The sequence below is a fragment of the Podarcis filfolensis genome, assembly GCF_964270895.1.
Source record: "Podarcis filfolensis genome assembly, chromosome: 8".
Classification (NCBI taxonomy): domain Eukaryota; kingdom Metazoa; phylum Chordata; class Lepidosauria; order Squamata; family Lacertidae; genus Podarcis; species Podarcis filfolensis.
Window position 1 is genome coordinate 41,872,782 of NC_139611.1, and position 19,290 is coordinate 41,892,071.

Sequence of the window (19,290 nt, forward strand, 5' to 3'; positions counted from 1 at the left end):
GTGGCCCTGCTGGGGTCCCTATCTGGCCTTTCCGTCTTCCTCTAGGCCCTACCTCCTTTCTGTTGCTCTGCCCTCTTTGTCACCTCTGGCCGTTCACAACACTGGCCTGTACCCTTCAGACATGGCTCATGGTATCTTATAAGGACAGGGATTGAAGCTGGGGTCCTGCTTGCAGGGTAGGTGTTCCACCCTCGTAGGTCACATCCAAACAACGGTTCCCAGGATTCTTTTGGGGGAAGCCATGTGCTTTAACTGTATGGTGACATTAGCCTCACAGGTGTGTGTATGTTTTTAGGTACAATCCATTATGTACACCACAATTTAAGAAGGATGTTGACAAGCTGGAATATGTGCAGAGGAGGGCAACCAAAATGATCAAGGTCTGGAAACCAAGCCTTATGAGGAATGGTTGAGGAAACCGGGTATGTTTAGCCTGCAAAAGAGGAGACCGAGAGGAGATAGGATAGCCATCTTCCAACGTCTTAAGAGCTGTCACATGGAAGATGAGATGGAGCAAGCTTGTTTTCTCCTGCCATGGAGGGCAGAACCCAAACCAATGGATTCAAATAACAAGAAAGGAGATTCTGACTAAACATCAGGAGGAGCTTTCTGACTGCAAGAGCTGCCTGGCAGTGGAATGGACCCAGGAGGTATGAACTCTGCTTGGAAGTTTATAAGCAGAGGTTGATCATCTTTCCTGGATGTTTTAGTTGAGATTCCTGCATTGCAGGGGGTTGGACTAGATGTCCCCTTGGGTCCCTTCCAACTCAACAGTTCTATGATTCTATATGAAATGCTAGTAGAAAAAGGTGTTTCACTGGGGTTAGCTCTCAAAAGCTGCAGGATTGGCCTTTTGTAAACCAACTGGATTACTAGCCTTTCTGTGCACACTACAGCTGTACCCCACATACGTCTACGTGTGAATCTGAAACGGAAAACGGGAAGGAATTGTGCAGATTCAGGGCATCTATGGTGGTGGTGGGGATTGTGTTATTCAAGATGGGAGAACAAAGAATGCACAGTTTGGGCATGAGAAGCCAATTACGTGCTTGCATCTCTGGATGAATGTTGTAGGACTATTTTTGGCTGCCTGAGACAGAGCAGGGCAGAGGCGATGATAAATGGCTCAACCCACTGTGAAGAATCAAACACTTGTTATTTTTGATCATGTTGCTCAGGAACCACCTTCGAAGGAGTCTTTTGAAATCTTCCAGCCCCTCTGCCTCTTAAGCTGTATTAGTCCCCCGTTGACATGCAAAGGGAAATATCTGGATAATCGCACCCCTGTCATCTCCTCTTGAAGACATTTTGGGTGGTCCCCCCTCCTCACGGAATAACGGCAGTTTGAACAGCTGCTCCATCCTTGCTTGATGGTCAGAAAGTGCATGTGTGAACAGGCACTCTTGGAAAGCAGAGGTGACTGCAGGAGGCAGACACCAGAGCCTGTCACCAGGAGTTAACACTGCATGTGTGAAACAGTTCAGGAGTTTAAAGACATGGTGTGTGGCTTCCTAGGTGTAATTAACCACTAGATACAATGTCCTATTTTGTTTCCCCAAGCTAGAACTGGGCCAACTCACATATTCCTCAGGTTGGAAGAATAATGAGGCACCAATGAGGCATTGACCCAAACCCTAGAACAGCCTTCAACAACCCGATGCTGTTGGACTACAATGCCCATCATCCCTCTCCATTGGCCATTCTGGCTGTGGCTGATGGGAGTTGCTGCCCAACAACATCTGAAGGGCACCAGTTTGCCAAAGGCTGCCCTGGAACACCAAACAGTCCTGTGGCACCTTAAAGCAACCATTTCATGGTATCATGAGAATTTGAATCTCCTCTATCCGCTCTATGAAGTGTTGGCTTATCAAAGGGGGGGGGGAGTGTGGTCCATATGTTTGCCAGTATATATACACGTGTGTGTTTGTGACTTTCTATGCACCTGCCAACTTCATGCTTGTGACAAAGTGGGCTTTAGTCTGCAAAGCTGCCTGACATTAATAACTTCACTTGTAATGCTAAGCCAAAGCATGTCCGGGTGCAAACATGTAGGCTCCTGAAAAGGAGAGGGCCATAATTTTGCTGCTCGGCATCAAGCCATGGTGTGGCTTAGGGCTCGTCCACACTTCCGCTTGTCCTGTGTCTAGAAAGTTCTGGTCCAAGTGGTTTTAAACACACTCCTTAGTGCTAAATTGGAGCAAACGCCAATCTGGAGAAAACCTGAATTACCGTGTGCTCTGACTGAGTGCTAAAGAGTGGTTTTCCCTGGGAGAAAGCAGTGGGACAGTAGGAAGTTTGGATAGGCCTTTATGGAACCTGGGCTTGTGCTTTAGCTCTCCTGGAGAAAGGGAGCCAAAAGGGCCAGGCTGGGGCTCTTAAAACACAGAAAAAGTTCTCTAGAGCTTAGTTCCTTTTCTTTGTTGAATGCCAAAGCACAAATGGCTTTCAACCCTTATGTGGTTCAAATTAAAAGGGTGGGAGTGAAACCATAGGCACATAAACTTTTATTTTTTATTTTTGGGGAGCAGAGTAAGTGAAACCGTCTGAAGAAGAAACAGAGGAGCTGCTGTCCCCTCCACTTGTATCACCCAACTGCAAAAGTTGGCCAGTAATGGCTGATGGACATGGAGGAGGTGAATTGTGTTGGGAGGGTGGGGGAAGCTCTAATCTTTCAGTTTTGTTTCCAGTTAAAAATGTAGCAATCCAACGCAGTGTAGGAAAGAGGCCTGCTCAAAAGGTTGCAGAGGGACTGCTAAAACGGAAGAAGTGGGAAGCTGAGGGATCCAGAAGACTGGAGTGCTGTCCCCAGGCAAATGCGTCCCTCAATCACCTGCCCCTTCACCCCCTAAGTTGCCAACCCTGCCCTTTGAGCCAAAGTGGGGCCCAAGGAGTGGTCCTAGGTTGTCTTCTGCCCTGCAGCTGGAAGCAGAAGGTGGAACCCCAGAGAAAAGATGCCCCACTGGCATGTGGGGCATTGCCATGTCCACCCTACCCTCTCCCAGGTAGGCAGGTTCCTGTGCAGGTACTTATGGTTTCCGTACATCTCCTCACGTGGAAGGGAAATGGCGCCATGTAGCTTGCAGGTTTTGCACCAGCTACAGAAATAAGCAGGATGCACCTTAAACCTGCATTCAGGCTAAAGGACACCAAGTGTAGAAATGGGTCCCAATCACTACAAAGTGGACGAGAGGGGCAGTCAAGTCATCACATGTGAAACCTGGTCAAACGGATCAGCGGGTCCAGGTTGATTGGCAGGAAGAAAGGGATGTTTTCCAGGTTGCCTTCCCTCCCCACCAGCCAGGGGCTGTTTTCTTCCATATGAGGCAGGGCTGAGCTAACACCAGGCTCTCTTTGGGATGATGGTGGCCTGATCAGGGGTACTGCATCTTTAATGAACAATGCATATTTCCAAGGAGTTACCAGGGGGAAGTAAAATGAAAAAAGAAACCAAACCAAACAAGGAAGTGAAGAAAGAAGAACAAGGCAGGCATCTTACAAAGATGTTTTGAACCATACCAAAATTAAGTGATACATAGAGGAGGAAAAAACAAACAAACAAAATATAAAAAGAGCATTTACGTACTCGGAGGCTGCTGTTGTCAATGATGTTTTTTTTGTTTTTGTTTTTTTGTACAGGGATATGTCGGAAGCCGGAATATACATCCTGCGGACAAAGTGCAAAAATATTACATGCTCAGAGGCCAAGCATGACATCTGGAAATGGCCCATGGCAAGATGGAACAGGAACCCCCCAGCACACCCCATTCCTCGCCAGCAGCAGGGAGGAGCTGCTCTCCCCCCTCGGCCACATCTGCACACCTGCCAGGGAAGGGTCCTCAAGCAAACCTCCTGACAAGCGCACCTTGTGGGAACAGTTGAGGCCAACAGCCAGGTGCGGCTGTGATTCATGATGGAAGACGGAAAGCAAGAGAGTTTCTCCTTTAACACCACTGCATTCCAGCACAGCAGGAGAGTGGTCTCTAGCAGGCTGGACCCAGTGAAGACTGGGGTTCCAGCGGATAGCTGGACAAAAAAAACAAACCCTAGGAGAACTTTGGTCATCTTAAATATCTTTCTGGGTCAAGTTTTAACACATGCCAGAAACGACGTTTGTGACTGAGAAGTTTCTGAAGCACTGGGTGAGACTGGTAATTTTCCTAAATTATAGGTACAGGATTTTACCTGAGCCAAGACATCTTTTCAGTTCCATGTGTCTATGTGCAACTTTTATAAATTTGGTCTTGTGACTTCTTAAGTTCTTAATAATGATTTTGGGTGGGATCCTCAGAGGAGCGTTTTGGAATTTAGGGGCCTCTAGAGCTTAAGACCTATTGCCTTTTTAACATATTAAATACTTTTATTAGGATGGAATTTGTTCCTGTCTTAAGCAGGCATCATTCAGTTCAGATTTCCCTTTTCTGAACAAAGTGGAAAAAAGATTGATTAATAACTTTTTGCTAAGTGGCAAAAACTACTTAGGTGTTTCCTCTCAACTTCCCAATACATGCAGATCCCGGAGTTTAGACTTTTATTGGGTGACGGGCACATAATTTGATAACCATGCTGACCTGGGCCAGCCATTTCACACAACGCGGCTATCCCAGGACACAGCTCTGGATTTCCCCTATGATCCAGCAGCGAGAGGACCCTCCCTCCCAGAGTCATGCAGCTGACATGAACGCCTTTCCCACCATCCATGAAGATTTGCTGAGTAATTACACTGAGGAGCCCCCATCCTGCCTAGCGCTGGGGAGGAGTGGAGTGCTGGTACCATTCTGCCATGCCACACAGCATACGTGTTATACAAGCAAAGAATTTTGGCTAAAATCCAAAAAACATTACCCAGGAAAAAAAGGCAAACTGTGAGTGATACTCAATCTTGTTGTTCATCTGTGAAAAGACTTGGAAGTTGTCGCAGGACAGTTCAAAAAGATGCCATCTTTCCCATGGTTTTTTGTTTTTGTTATTCGCTTCATCATCCCCCATTCGTACACCTTTTTATTATTATTAATCTGTTAATTTTTGCAAACAAGACAGTCTCGAGTTAGATGAAAAAGTTAATAAACAAAATGGCGACTCCAATGTTTAACAAGATCACCATGACTACCAGGATTGGAGCTGAGCCCTGTGGGAAAAGAAAAAGAAGAAAGGAATTATTTAACAGCACCAAAGAGCCACACTTGCATGACCAGTTTGGGGACTGCGGCAAGGGAAGCCGACTGGTCTGACGTGCAGGAACTGGCAACATAAACTTTGCTTCACGACAGTGGGTGGCTCCAAAGGTTAACCTGTCCACACACTGTGGCAGCTTTTCCTTTTCACCTGCTTCTCCTGACCTTCAGCTGGGCTGCCAGAAGCTGAACCCGTCGCATGGCTGTCAACAACACAGACTGAAGTTGGCACTGATCCGATCTTAATATTCCATCAAACCCTTGGCTTTTCAGACTGTTGTGAGACTGGAGCCAGTCTGCGCTGAGTTCAGCCTGTACTGCCGCCTTCTCATAAACCTCTCAGACTGTCGCCTACCAGAGTTCCCCCTCTTGCTTCAAGGGGAGGAGGAGACACACATTTTCCAGATGGAGGTTTTCTTCCTCCTCATTCTCAAGAGCATTTTTGCCCCACACCAACCCTGTGGTGTAGTATAGGCTAAAATGCAGGTTTCAGTGTCTTCCAATTCCTGTCCATGGTACCCCTCCATGTGGAGGGAGCCATTTGTAAATGCTCATTAGCCCATGTGCCACAAAGCGCTGCATAGGTAGGGACCTTGTGTGTGTGACATCCGGGGCACTTAAATGTCACCATTTCCACGTGGAGCAAGGGTTTTGGGGCCTCTGGAGTAATGGAAAACCTGAGGCCTTCCACAAGTAGTTGGACTCCACTCTCAGCAGCCAAGATGGCTAATGGCCAGGAATGATGGGAGATGGAGTCCAGCAATACTTGGAGGCCACAAGTGCCCTATCCCAGACCTAGAGATGGACTCACCAAGTGAAACTTTAATTGCTGGGTTTAATTGGCTTCAATTGTGGACCAGATGGAAGCAGTCCATGGACCAAGATCTGACAACTTCTAAAATTGCAGGATTATTTATAATGTCTCGTTTGTTTTCAATAGCAAACACAAAGGACACCTATTCTGGGTGCAGTTGGGTGCTTGTGCATCTAAGGATACAAAAGACATTAAAAAGTCTTTGCCTTGCTATGCAGAGGTATTCAAAAAACTCTTTGTTGACAGGAGTGGGGAGATAAGCTGCTCCTCCAGCACCGAGAGGAGGTTTCATTGCGTCTCTTGGCAAGGAAGAGAGAGACAACCAGTCCTGTCACAGGCAAAGGGCTCTCTCTTCAATGGATAGAAAAGGCCTTTGCTGTTGCATAGCAACAAGGTGAAAGAAAGCTAGCCAATCAAAGGGAGAGGTTCCACATGACCCACCTCTTCCTCTTCACACCCCTCCCACCTGCCTCCCATATACCTAGCAGACAGGTACTTGCTTTTGGAAGGTTTAGAAACAAATCCCTTTCAAGGCCACTCTAGTGCAAGCCAGTAAATCAGAAGCACTTGAATTTAATCTAATCCTAGTGTCTTGAAATCCAGGACAGTTACCAAAAGTGAGTGAATTCTAAAAGGGGAGCCTTGAACGAGATGTGGATCAAACCATCACAGCTTTGCAGCAAACAAATCATGTATGCCAACTCTCTCTGTTTAGCTGGGACAGACTTTATTTCCTGGTCTCTCTCCATGGTGCTGATTTTTGCCTTTGGGCAATGACTTGTTAAAATGCTGCCTATGAAATTTTGCTAGGGCCAGTCATGCTTCATGGTTGAACTTCCGCTCCAGGATTTCTAGAAGTTAAAATCTCCACCTGAGGGTGGGAACGGAAGGTTGGAGGTGTCCTGTCTCTATAATCTGCATTGTATGTAAAAGCACTTGCATGCACACACTTCTGCTTCAGGGAAGCTTATTTTGAATGGCTGCCATCAGATTATGAGGCAAACACTGTCTTGCTTTCTGAAACAGTGCAGGGTAGGAAGGCTATTACCAAAGGAAGGGTTGTAGGGAAAGATTGGAGCCTTCAGCAATATGACTGGGTTGTTATAAGAGGGTGTGATGGGTGGGGAGTTTCAAGCCTAGTGGTCAAATGCTGGCCCTCAGGACTCTTCCCAGGTGACACCCTTCTCCGGTCACACCTCTGTCCATTGCTGCTCTGCACCCTCCTTCAGTGCTTTTACCAGGCTGGAATATAGCCTTGAATGGGGATAATGCCTCTTGCTTGCCTGGATGGAGGAGCCTGCATGCATGTTTGGAAACCTCTAATGTGTTTATTTGTTTGTTTGTTTGTTTGTTTTGCATGCCTGGAATGGAGCTTGCTTTACAGGTTGTAAGTTCATTTGGGTTGCCTTTGACAAGACAAAGCAACTAACAAATTTAATAAATGAATAAAAATATAAAGTAGGAGTTGCACAAATTGCTCCACTTTCTCGCCCCTCTGGCCCTGGTCCTCAAAAGCGGATGTGGCCCTCTGTATATGAAATAAAGATTTACACAGCAAACCCTAGCACCAAAACAGTGGTGTTACTCTGAATAGGCGGTAGTGCCTAGTGAGGAGGCACAAGCGGATGAGCCCCTTGTTTCAGCCGATGGCAGCCTGTCGTTCTCTTTCCCGCTAGCTGCTCCTCTGCCTCTCCAGCTCCCCCAGGAGAAATGCAGCCACTGCTCCAAAAGGAAATGGCTCAGCCCTTGGAAAGGCACCAGGCGGCGGCTTTGGCCAGGGTCTGGAAGGCTGCCTAATATTCATAACTAATCTGATAAAAAGCTTTGCGATTGCCTCCGCCTTCGCTCCCTCCGCCCCTGAGGCTTTTTTCTTGAGCTCTGCCAGTAAGCCCAGCAGTTGAACTTTTATGTCTGGGTTTCTCATTGGGCGGCTCTTGGCACCGCACCCCCAACCCCTGCACCTGCCCTCCCTGTGCTGCAGGGGGAGGGAAGTGCCCCATCCCAGGGAAAGCCCTCTCCTGCCCCCAGGCTGGCAAGAGGCCCCTTCCACCCACAATAACTCAAGTGACATTTCGTACAGCTCACCTGAATGGCAGCAAAAACACGTTCAGAACCCAGAGTTGACTTGTTTGGCTTTTGAGCATTTTCAAATGCCACTTTTGATATTTCACTCTGCGGACAACTTTTTAAAACTCACAACTTGTCAGCAGAATGGAAAGGCAATAATGTCAAAGGTCAAGTTGTCGTATTTGATATTTTGGGTACCTTCCCCTTTCTAAAACACCCCACCTCCCAACAACAGTGTCCATACTTAAGAATAATGGGGGAGGGCTGAGAAAGTCAAACCAGGACAAAATAAACTGAAAACTGTGCAGGAAAAGAAAATCCCATTGGGAGATGCTGTGTTGACACTTCCTCTCCATCCCTCCCTCCCTACTCTTCCTTTCAAACATTTCTAGCTTATGTTTTGAAAAGGCAATCATACAGAGCTGATGTTCCTTGGTGTAAGGCTGACACATTTCTCAAAACAGCACCATGCTATAGAACATAACATAATTCTTATTACTAAAAATTATAGATTTACACAGCTAGTACTAGCACCAAAGGTGAGTTATCCCAGAAAAGGAGCCTCGTGACAAGGCCCACCACTTGTTTTTTTTAGTGAATCTGCACTACAGACTAAGCCAGTTTAACATTCTTTCAACCCAGAGGATCCTGGGAACTAAAGTTCAATGAACCTACAGTACTCTGGCTTCTATGAGGGAAGGCATTCATGGTGAAAAACTGGTATTTTTGTAGTGCAGATAGGTTAGGCCCTCTGTCTGGTATGACATGCAGTGGTCAACCAATGTGCTTAACAGGACTATCAATGTTCTTGAGTTTGCAACTGGGCTTTTAGTGTTTTTATTCGTAGTGAATTTTTGAAGCAGTATTGTACTTAGAAGGCCAATCTGTGAACGGCCTCAGCGAGATACAGATTTATAGTATCTAAATGTAAAAGCAAGCAAGCAAAAACAAAACCCTAGAAATTGGGAGGGAATGGAAACTGCTTCCCACTCCTTGAGTGAGCCAAATTATCTCCCACTCAGACTTGGGATCTGAGGAAAGGAATGTTCATATTATTCCCAGAATTTCCAAGGCCAGCTTCATTTGCACAGAATAACCCTGTTCAGTTGCCTTCAGAAATGCTCAAGAGTTTTGAGTTTATTAAAAATTTACTTGGGGAAATGTAAAGCTAATTGTTGGTGGTGACAGGCACAAGGTAAATGAGGGCAAACGCTTCAACTATATCAAAAGCCTTCTCAGATTAAAAGAGTTTTGACAAGGACACTGCTAAGGAGTAACATTATTCCAGCTGCTGCAGGCAGTTTTATATATGTAGTTTTATAAAAGAGGAGGCTGCCTGGCAATGATTAGATGGAAATCAGTGTTGTGTCTGGTCTTCAGTTTGTTCACTGACAAGAGTCTGGGAGCATCAATTTATCTTCCCCCTCCCCACTCCTTATTCCAGAAGCAGACTGTCATCCCTCACCTGTTATAAGTGATAGGAAGAACTTTGGACCGAAAAGGAAGAAGAGCTCAGGTCCTATCATGGTCCTGAACAAGGTCATTCCCTGAGTAGCAAAACCCTTGCCTCCCTCTGGCTGCTTTCCAAGCTATTCTAGGAACATATAAAATACAGACATTACACGGGTCAGGTGGCTCTCTGTGCCAGCACCTGCCTCTCAAGCCACAATCACTGGCCACACACAAAGTTTCTTCACTTCATACACCGCTGCCTCACAGCACATAAACTACAGAACTCACTCCCAGAGGCATATTTAGGCTCACTTGCACTCCTGGCAAGGAGATGTATTGTCACCCTCACATCCCTTGCACCCTTGGCAATCGCCAGCTCTCCCTGTCTTTCTCTGAGAGGTTTTGCACCCCCGGGGCCTCTTGTAGGAGGCAGCAGTAGCCACCAACTGAGATGGATTTAAAAGAGGATTGGACAAATTCACGGAGGAGAAGGGTAGCAGCGGCTGCTGGTCATGATGATTATGCTCTGCCTCCAGAGCTGGAGGCAGCAATGGTTCTAAACACCAGTTGCTGGAGACCATGGGAGGGAGCAGTGGCCAACCAGATGCCAGTGGGAAACCCATTGTGAAAACAGGATGCTGAACAGAAAAACAGGATGCCTTGGCCTGATCCAGCAGGCTCTCCTGATGAAGTAGCTACAAGAAGCACCATCCATTCTTAAGGATGCTGGCTGACCATTCCATTGTTAGGCAAAGTGCTTTTTAATAGGCCAGAAGGCTCAGTTAAGGCCACATCCATGGGAGCTAAAGGTTAGGAGATTGTCTCCTGATCACTGAGGGGAATGTATTTCTAAATGGTAAACAGGCAACAACCAATTTACGTGCATCCAATTGACATGAGACCACAACCGCAACCACGTGCATTGCGGTGACCCAGAAGTGGCAGGAAATGGAGGCAGAATGGGGCGTAACATGGGTGGGCACGTAATGGGGCATAATGGGGTAGGGTGTATAATGGGTGTATTATGGGGCATAATGGGGTAGGGTGGGCGTATGCATGCTCCGCCATCATGCGCGATGACCTGGAAATAATACAAGCCCTGTTGCCTGCACCTACCCCAGGATGTGGGGAAGGTGCTATTCCTCCAGCTAACAGACAAAGGGGTGGGTGGGTGAGAGAGAGAGAGAGAGAGATATGGGGTAATTTGGCTGGTTTTGGATGCGAAAGAGAGCTGAGTTTTTCCAGCTGGAGTTAGATGAAACTGGGATTTCAGTTTGGAGGGTTGCCCAAATTGTGCTTAGTAGAACCTGCCTTTTCAACTGCACTTAGGATTTGCTTGTACACACATATTTGCAAATACAGCAAACATTGTGAGTATGCCTGAAGTCACCAATGTTCTCTCATTCCAAGGAAACTCAACCCTGCCATGCCACTCCTAGAACTTCTCGCACCACTTGCAGAATTGAAGTGCAAATGAGATTACAGATCAGGCCTATTTGCCACTCAAGGATGCATGTCAGGAGGAGTAACCCAGTACACAAAGGAAACTGGTGACGAGACAGAATTCAGCTTATGATGGGGCTGTCTGGCAGTGGGTTATTTTTAGAACACACTGCCCCACATACCTGACCTCAGATCTGCTTGGAGTTATTCTGGATGGGTCAAAAATAGAACTGTGTTCCTTTGTGGTAACAGCACCCCTCCCTTTTAAAACACATGCACACACAGAAAGAGATTACAGTGGTACCTCGGGTTAAGAACTTAATTCAATCTGGAGGTCGATTCTTAACCTGAAACTGTTCTTAACCTGAGGTAATGGGGCCTCCCGCTGCTGCCTCCTCGCGATTTCTATTCTCATCCTGAAGCAAAGTTCTTAACCCGAGGTACTATTTCTGGGTTAGCAGAGTCTGTAACCTGAAGCGTATGTAACCTGAAGCGTATGTAACCTGAGGTACCACTGTAATCTAATCAAGAGTTCTGTTTGTTTTGAAAGACAGCCTACTTTGGAGTACTGTTGAATACTGCAGAACAACAGCACATCTATGCTGCAAGCTGCCTGCGGTGTCTTCCATACCAGATATTCAGTGTGGGGTTGCTGAGCTTCGTTGACAAGCTTCGTTTTACAAGGCAATCCACATAACACCATCGTCCAATAATTGACATTCTGTATTTTTCCTAAAAAACAAAAAAAAATTTTCTTTCCAGTAGCACCTTAAAGACCAACTAAGTTAGTTCTTGGTATGAGCTTTCGTGTGCATGCACACTTCGTCAGATACAGTGTGTATCTGACGAAGTGTGCATGCACACGAAAGCTCATACCAAGAACTAACTTAGTTGGTCTTTAAGGTGCTACTGGAAAGAAAAATTTTTTTTTGTTTTGACTATGGCAGACCAACACGGCTACCTATCTGTAACTGTATTTTTCCTGGCATTCCACCATAGTTTCTCAGACTGTGCACACGTCATGCATTAAAAACACATCCCCCACTGCTCCCCTGGATACAGTAGTTGACCTTTCATAGAACTATCACTCCCAGCAGCCATAGCAAACCACAGCGCCCAGGATTTTGGGGGTGTTTTAAATGTGCTTTAAATGTGGCTGTAGACTGCAGAAAGTTTGATTTCTTTTCAGAAAAAAATGAAAGAGTATTGTAAGCCTCCATAGGTGCAGATACCCTTAGGGCTAGTGTCCCATTTTTTTGGTGGGGTTCTGACATAGGCAGTGGTGTGTAAGCAAAGTGACTGCATCAGCCCAGTACACATTTGTTATAATATTTGTGGTGATGGCCTATTTTTTGTTTTACTTAACTTTTAATTACTGCTAAAACTTATTTATCACTTTAGCAACTTTAGGGGATTTTTTTCTTTGGGGGGGTGTATTACACCATAATGCTAGCGCTTCATAGCATTGCAGTGCTATAGTGCTAGACCTCTCTATCCCTTTTTTCCTTAAAGGCAGAGCGGTGTTTTTGCCTTTTAAAAGATTGGTTAAACCAAATGCAGGATAATAAAGCAGCACCCACCCCAAAGGATAGAAGGAATGTGTGCTGAGCTGCAACCAGCACCACCCATATCAGCCATATCACACCTCACTACAGCGGACAGAACGCAACAAGATGTTCACACAGAGGAAGCGCAATACTCCCCATAGTGTGGGAAGTCAGCTGCAATTTGCTCGTAGCTTATTAACAGAATAAGTAGCCCTAGGAGCCACCCATCTGGAAGCAACCTCAGTGGGTGGAAAGTTGAGTGGGAAATTTTGATTCAGTGTGTCACAATTATCCTGGCACAAGACAGAAGCATCCATTCGTTCTACTAGCCTCAAAAATGCAGTCCTGGTCTTCAGTTTGAAATATATATATTTTTAAGTGCAGATAATATGTGTGTGTATGTGCGTGCACACACACACTCTGGGTGCGTAAATGGCAGAGTACTCTGCACACGTGTGGGAAACAAATCTGTCCTCAAATTTTTGTGAGCCTCTGCTTGTTACACTAAACAACTAGAGACATCACCCACCATGTTGTTCCCTTGTAATATGCATAATCTATCGCTTTACCCCCTGTTATAACAACTTCACTGGCTACAGTTCGTTTCCAGGCACTATTCAAAGTGCTGGTTAGCACCAATTAAGCCCTATATCGCATGGGACGAAGCTACCTGAAAGATTGTATCTCCCTTTCAGAACCTGCCCAGGTGCTGAGATCACAGAACCATAGAAGTGTAGAGCTGGAAGGGACCCTGAGGATCAGCTAGTCCAACCCCCTGCAATAAAGGAATATGCAATTTTCCCATATGGAAATCGAACCTGCAACTTTGGTGTTATCAGGGATTAAGAAGCTTGAGCCAGACGCCTGAAGTTGAAAAGGCTAGGGGAGTTGAAAGCAGGTTCTGCAGATATGAGCACCTTCTCTCAGTCTCATCCACATCGGAGACATGGTTGGTGGTGACATGAGAGAGAGCCTTTCTGTGGCTGCTTCCGTATTGTGGAATCCCTTCTCAAGAGCAGTTAGATTGGCTCCCTCCTTGCTATCTTTCCACAAGGAAAGACCTTCCTATTTAGACAGGCCTTTGGGAACTAGCTGTGGACTAGATGTTGACTTCTGGGCTGTTTTCAGGACATCTGGTATTTTAATGCTGGTTCTAAATGTGTTCCATTCCGTTTTCAATGAAAAGTAAAGGTAAAGGACCCCAGTCACAAATGACTCTGGGGTTGCGACGCTCATCTCACTTTACTGGCCGAGGGAGCCGGCATTTGTCCACAGACAGTTTTTCTGGGTCATGTGGCCAGCATGACTAAGCCGCTTCTGGCGAAACCAGAGCAGTGCACGGAAACGCCGTTTACCTTCCCGCCGGAGCAATACCTATTTATCTACTTGCACTTTGACGTGCTTTTGAACTGCTAGGTTGGCAGGAGCTGGGACTGAGCAACAGGAGCTCACCCCGTCGTGGGGATTCAAACCGCCGACCTTCTGATCGGCAAGCCCAAGAGGCTCAGTGGTTTAGACCACAGCGCCACCTGTGTCCCTATTTTTTTCAACTAGTTTTCAACTAGTTTGTTTTTATTACTTTGCATTCTGCAATAATGTTGTTAAAATGTGAGCTACCTTGAATCCCAGTTTGGGGGGAAAGCGGGGTGTACCGGTAAATACACTCAACCACCACCATGTTGCCCATTTCCCCCACTGAAGAGATCACACTTACATAATATACATATCTATTTAAACATTCCACTTACCGCACCGGATTTGAGCTCATCCCCATTCTCCTCCTCCGATTCTAGTGCAACAGGTAAGGATTTCTGTGGCGGGGAGCAGGTTAAGTCCCACCTCAATAGCCGGGGTTCCCCTTTGTCCCCAAACCTCAGACTTTCTAGTTTCTGCACTGTTGGCTCGGCAGAAGACCCTGGCCTGAAGTTCTCCTTGTTTTGGGACTTAGACCTCAGTCTTTGGACTCCAAAGCCCCGGTCTTCCCCGTGGTGGTCCTCCGCGAGGCTCCTGCTGGGGCCCATTTTGCTATAATGTCTTTTTTGGGAGTGTATTTCTTGCATATAAGAATCCATCCTCATGAGAGGCTTCATCTCCATCTCGTAGTTGCTCAGCTTCTCCTCGTCCAGCTCCAGGAGCTTGTTGCTCCCTGAGCCGTGGTGGTGGGGTCGGTGGTGAGTCCATGAAACCGTGGCCGGGGGGTCTGTCCACCTCTCCCGCTGTTTGTGGTTGGAGGCCACGTGCTTGTGCCCGCCGCTTCGGCCCCGGTAGTCTTCGGAGGAGCCCGGCTGGCCACTGCGCAAGGCCCCGCCCCTCACGCCATGTGCCCGGCCCTCCTTGTCTTCGCCCCAGCTGTTGGGCCTCATATAGTCCCTGCCACGTCCCTCCAGCAGCATTTGGATCTCCCCGCCCCTCTCTTCGTCCATGCACACCTGCCTGGAGAAGTGGGTGCTCTTGTTTCTACAGGAGGGACCCAGAGGTGGGGTGGAGGAGGGGCTGGCGGGAAAGCTCTGCAGGGGGCTGTCGTCGGGGGTGAGGTCCGAAGGCGTCGTTCCTTTCCTGTAGAGCTCTGGGCTTTCTTGCTGGAGCGGCGTCCCTGTCGAAAGGACCTCGATGTCGTCACTTGAATTCTGCCTCTTTGGCCTCTGACACTCAAGTCCTGGAAGGAGACGGAGAAAAGGTGCACACAAGAGTCAGCCATTGCTTATTTGTTTCGTTATTACATTTATATCCCACGTTTCCTCCAAGGAGCTCAAGGGGGCATACATAGCCCTCCCTCTCCCCATTTTATCCTCAAAACAACCCTGCAAAGTAAGTTACACTAAGAGGCAGGAATTGGCCCAGATCACCCAGTGAGCTTCATGGTGAAGTAGGGATTTGAACTCGGGTCTCTGAGGCATTCGTCTGACACTCTAACCGCTACGCCACTCTGGCTCTCTCAGCTCTGTAAGGGCCTTAGGCACACTCTCTGGTATTAAAGGGAGAAACATATGGCCCAAAATTCCCAGAAATGAATTGCTGGAAAATACCTCACACTGCACAAGAGTTCATACTTTGCCTTTCACACTGACTTTGCCACCTCTCTTGGGTCTTGCTCAGACCCAACCAGTCCAACTGCATGGCCACATTAATTGCACACTGCTAGTGCAACGAATGCTACTAGCCATATGGAAGTCAAACTGAATTGCTATTGGCCACCCATATGACCGCTTGCACATTTTATTTATTTAATTTGTGTATTAAATTTATATGCCGCCCTTCATCCGAGGATCGCAGGGAGACTTACACATGAATCAAGCCTCAGCAACACCAAACAAGACCTGAATTTTGTGCAAGTGCTACCATGGGGGTTATTATCCTTTCCTGCAGGTTCTGCAGGCAAGCAATTACTGTAGTCAACAATATTAGCACCCTGTTGCCAAAGAGCTGGCTTGTTAGCACAGATCCACATGGAAAATTCAGTCCACTTCTTCAGCTTTTCCGTCTGTCAGCAAACATTCTAACAGCTTCGCTCCCTGACCATTCGGAATGTTTGTGGACATTCTGTGAGATCACCTCAGTGCAGCATCACTCCCAGGTGAGAATCAAAGGCTTTACTGACACAAAGTTCCTCATATTTTGAAACACCAACACCGGCATTTCCAGTTAAGTCCTCATTTCCCTCTCTCCCCCTCTAATCTTGTGTTCAGATAAGGCCCACTAATATCAATTGGATATGTGCAGGTATAACCGTACGTAGCTCCTTTCCATTTTGTTATTGATTTGCTGAAGTTTGCAGCCTAAGGGCTTGGGGCAGATAATGCAAGAAGGGCTCCAGTTTTTATCTACTCAATTTCTTCCTGAGCAAGATCCTCTCCGCTTGGCGTGTTTGCATTTTTTGTAAATGCATGCAGTAGTGGGATGTGTATTAAAATCCCTCCTAAGTGCATCAGAAACAAACTCCATTGCAAACAGAATTCTGCAGCCTAGTCTGGAAGCTGATAAAAAATGTATTAGATAAAAAGTCTTTTTGAGAGATTATGTTTAAAGAGAAGAAGTCCCCTGGCAACTGGAGAGGTAGATAGCAAACAGCTCGGGGTTGCAGGAGCCCTCTGGGGCTCAGAGAGGCCTGCTAAAGCGCTCAGATCTCTGATACCCAGATTGTAGTTCTGTGTGGAAGTGATAACCCCGGGGGGATGTTGATGTCAGAACGGCCTATCCTCCAAAGACAGGCTTGTTCCCCTTGCCGGATTTGCTAGCTGACTTGTGGAATAAATGGAGGAAGACGACATAAACATCTTCTCAGGGCCATGGGTGAAAAAGCCAGGGCTCAGTGTCAGCCGTTATCACATCTTGTGGAATTGAATTCCGTAAGTATTCATACCATATTTGCAGTGTGCATTTGTGGTACTGAGACTTCTTTTAAAATCCGAGAAACTCAGTGTCCTTTGAGGCACTGGTGGACAGGAGCAGCCATGGAAACACCCACCACAGCCCCTCATCATTGCAAGCGTGCCTGTGCAGAGCGCAAGGAAGCACTTTGAACAGACACGTGCTAAAGCGGGAAATGGATAAATAAACTACAGAACAGTTATCCCCCGGGTCTGAACCCTCTGGCTCAGAACAGGCCAGCCATCAGATTTTGATTATTTTTCTTAATGAGATGATTAAATGGTGGAACCTCCATGAACTCACTTTTGGGAGGGAGGAAGACTGCAGGCCATTTTTGCAAAGGGAGTGAGGGGAACCCTGATTTTCTGCCCACCGGAGGAACCTATAAACATGAATCAGATCACTGGTCTATCTAGCTCTATATTGTCAGCACTGACTGGCAGTAGCTCTCCAGGGTTTCAGGCAGTATTTTCTGCCTGGAGATGTCTGGAGATTGAACCGGAGATCTTTTGAATGCAAAGCATATGCTCTACTACACTGAGTTATGGCCGTTCCCTAAGCAGAAGCAGGAGAAACAGAAGCCATCAGCTGAGATTTCCCCATGGGTCAGATAATTTACAGGACTGGCAGGGTAGCCTTCCTAAGTCACTGCTGCTGAGAGGGGGTGGGGGAAGTGGGAATGAGCTCTGAAAAAGGACAAGAAGCTAGCAAAGTGAATCATCACTTGTCAAATTCTCAATACCCTAATATAAGGGCGATGAGTAACCTCCAATTTAAATCTCTTTTTTTAAAAAAAATGTTAGCAAAAGACTTCTAATGAGGGTGCAGAGCACTGGAACTGGGTGCCTTGACATGAACACACATTAATTAATGTGCTGTTTAATGACTGCATCTTAGACTTATAGCTCTTCTCCCATCCCTCCTGTCCTTTGCCCTACACAGAAAGACACACGCAGCCAAGCTAAACCCTTGTGCATTAAAATCTGGGGTGGCTCCTCCACATCCAGTTATTCGGTCCCAGCTCCTGCCAACCTAGCAGTTCGAAAGCATGCAGTGCAAGTAGATAAATAGGTACCACTTCAGCGGGAAGGTAAATGGCATTTCCGTATGCCACTCTGGTTCCGCCAGAAGCAGCTTAGTCATGCTGCCCACATGACCCACAAAAACTGCGGAAGCAGGCAAACGTTGGCTCTCTCGGCCTGTAAAGCGAAATGAGTGCTGCAACCCCACAGTCATTCACGACTGGACTTAACTGTCAGGGTTCCCTTTAATCACATGAATAATCACATGATGGGCGACCAGACCTCCAGGGCTGACCTGAAGTCTCCAACTTTGTCTGGTCCCCTCCAGGTTGCAAAGGGAGAGTTTGAATCTCCAGGTGGCAAAGACCATCTTTAGATGATGATGGTGGTGATGATGATGATGATGATGAAGAATACTATGTATGCAGCTTGCAAGCTTAACCCCTGTAGGAGCCAGCTGCAAATTATTGAACGGACTCCCCCACCTTCCTAATTAACCTCCATTACCACGGCTCAGTAGTGGTAGGGAGCACAGAGGAAGAATCTCCAGGGTGCCCATGTGACGGTCTCATCCCAGTATACTTGAAGGAGCATCTCCACCTCCATTGTTCAGCCTGGATACTGAGGTCCAGCTCCGAGGGCCTTCTGGCGGTTCCCTCACTGCGAGAAGTGAGGTTACAGGGAACCAGGCAGAGGGCCTTCTTGGTAGTGGCACCTGCCCTGTGGAACACCCTCCCATCAGATGTCAAGGAGATAAACAACTATCTGACTTTTATAAGACATATGAAGACAGCCATGTTTAGGGAAGTTTTTAATGTTTGATATTTTATCGTGTTTTTAATATTCTTTTGGGAACCACCCAGAGTGGCTGGGGAAACCCAGCCAGATGGGAGGGGTATAAATTATATTATTATTATTATTATTATTATTATTATTATTATTATTATCATCATCATCATCATCATCATCATCATCATCATCACCAAAGGGCTACCCCTAAAATCTCAGGGTCACATGGCAACCTCCAATTTAATTTTTATAACCGTGACAAATTCCTTACCCCAGAAGGCAAAATTTTGCACAGAACATCACATAGCGCTACAGGCCCCGGAGGGCACTGGGATGCTTTCAACTCTGCTTGTAAATGGAGCCAGCCCTCCTCCTAAAGTGTTGCTGGCTGAGCAGGAAGGTACTGTTTTTCTGCTTCTGGCACTGCACAGCGTTACACAGAGCAACAGCACAGGCCTGCTCTCCCATATCATGTAATGAAAAAGATGCGGGGAGCGGTGTCTGTCTGTGTCTCTTTGCGTCATCTTCATCGGTGGTGCCTTTTCTTGTGTGATGGTTTGGTTATGAATGAGGAGAGAGCGGGGAGAGGAGGGGAAGCACCATATTGGTAGATAGGA

General features: G+C 46.7%; 1 protein-coding gene across 1 annotated transcript in view; it reads right to left on the reverse strand.

Annotated features, from left to right (window-relative positions):
- Positions 1-3,488: 3,488 nt before the first annotated feature.
- JPH3 (junctophilin 3) overlaps positions 3,489-19,290 on the reverse strand; it is an 88,295-nt gene continuing 72,493 nt past the window's right edge. Inside the window, exons 4-5 of the mRNA XM_083626258.1 lie at positions 14,243-15,150; positions 3,489-5,125 (exon numbers count right to left, since the gene is read on the reverse strand). Of these exons, the coding sequence (XP_083482384.1) occupies positions 5,045-5,125; positions 14,243-15,150 (989 nt within the window). The 3' untranslated portion in view covers positions 3,489-5,044. The remainder of the gene's footprint in view (positions 5,126-14,242; positions 15,151-19,290) is intronic.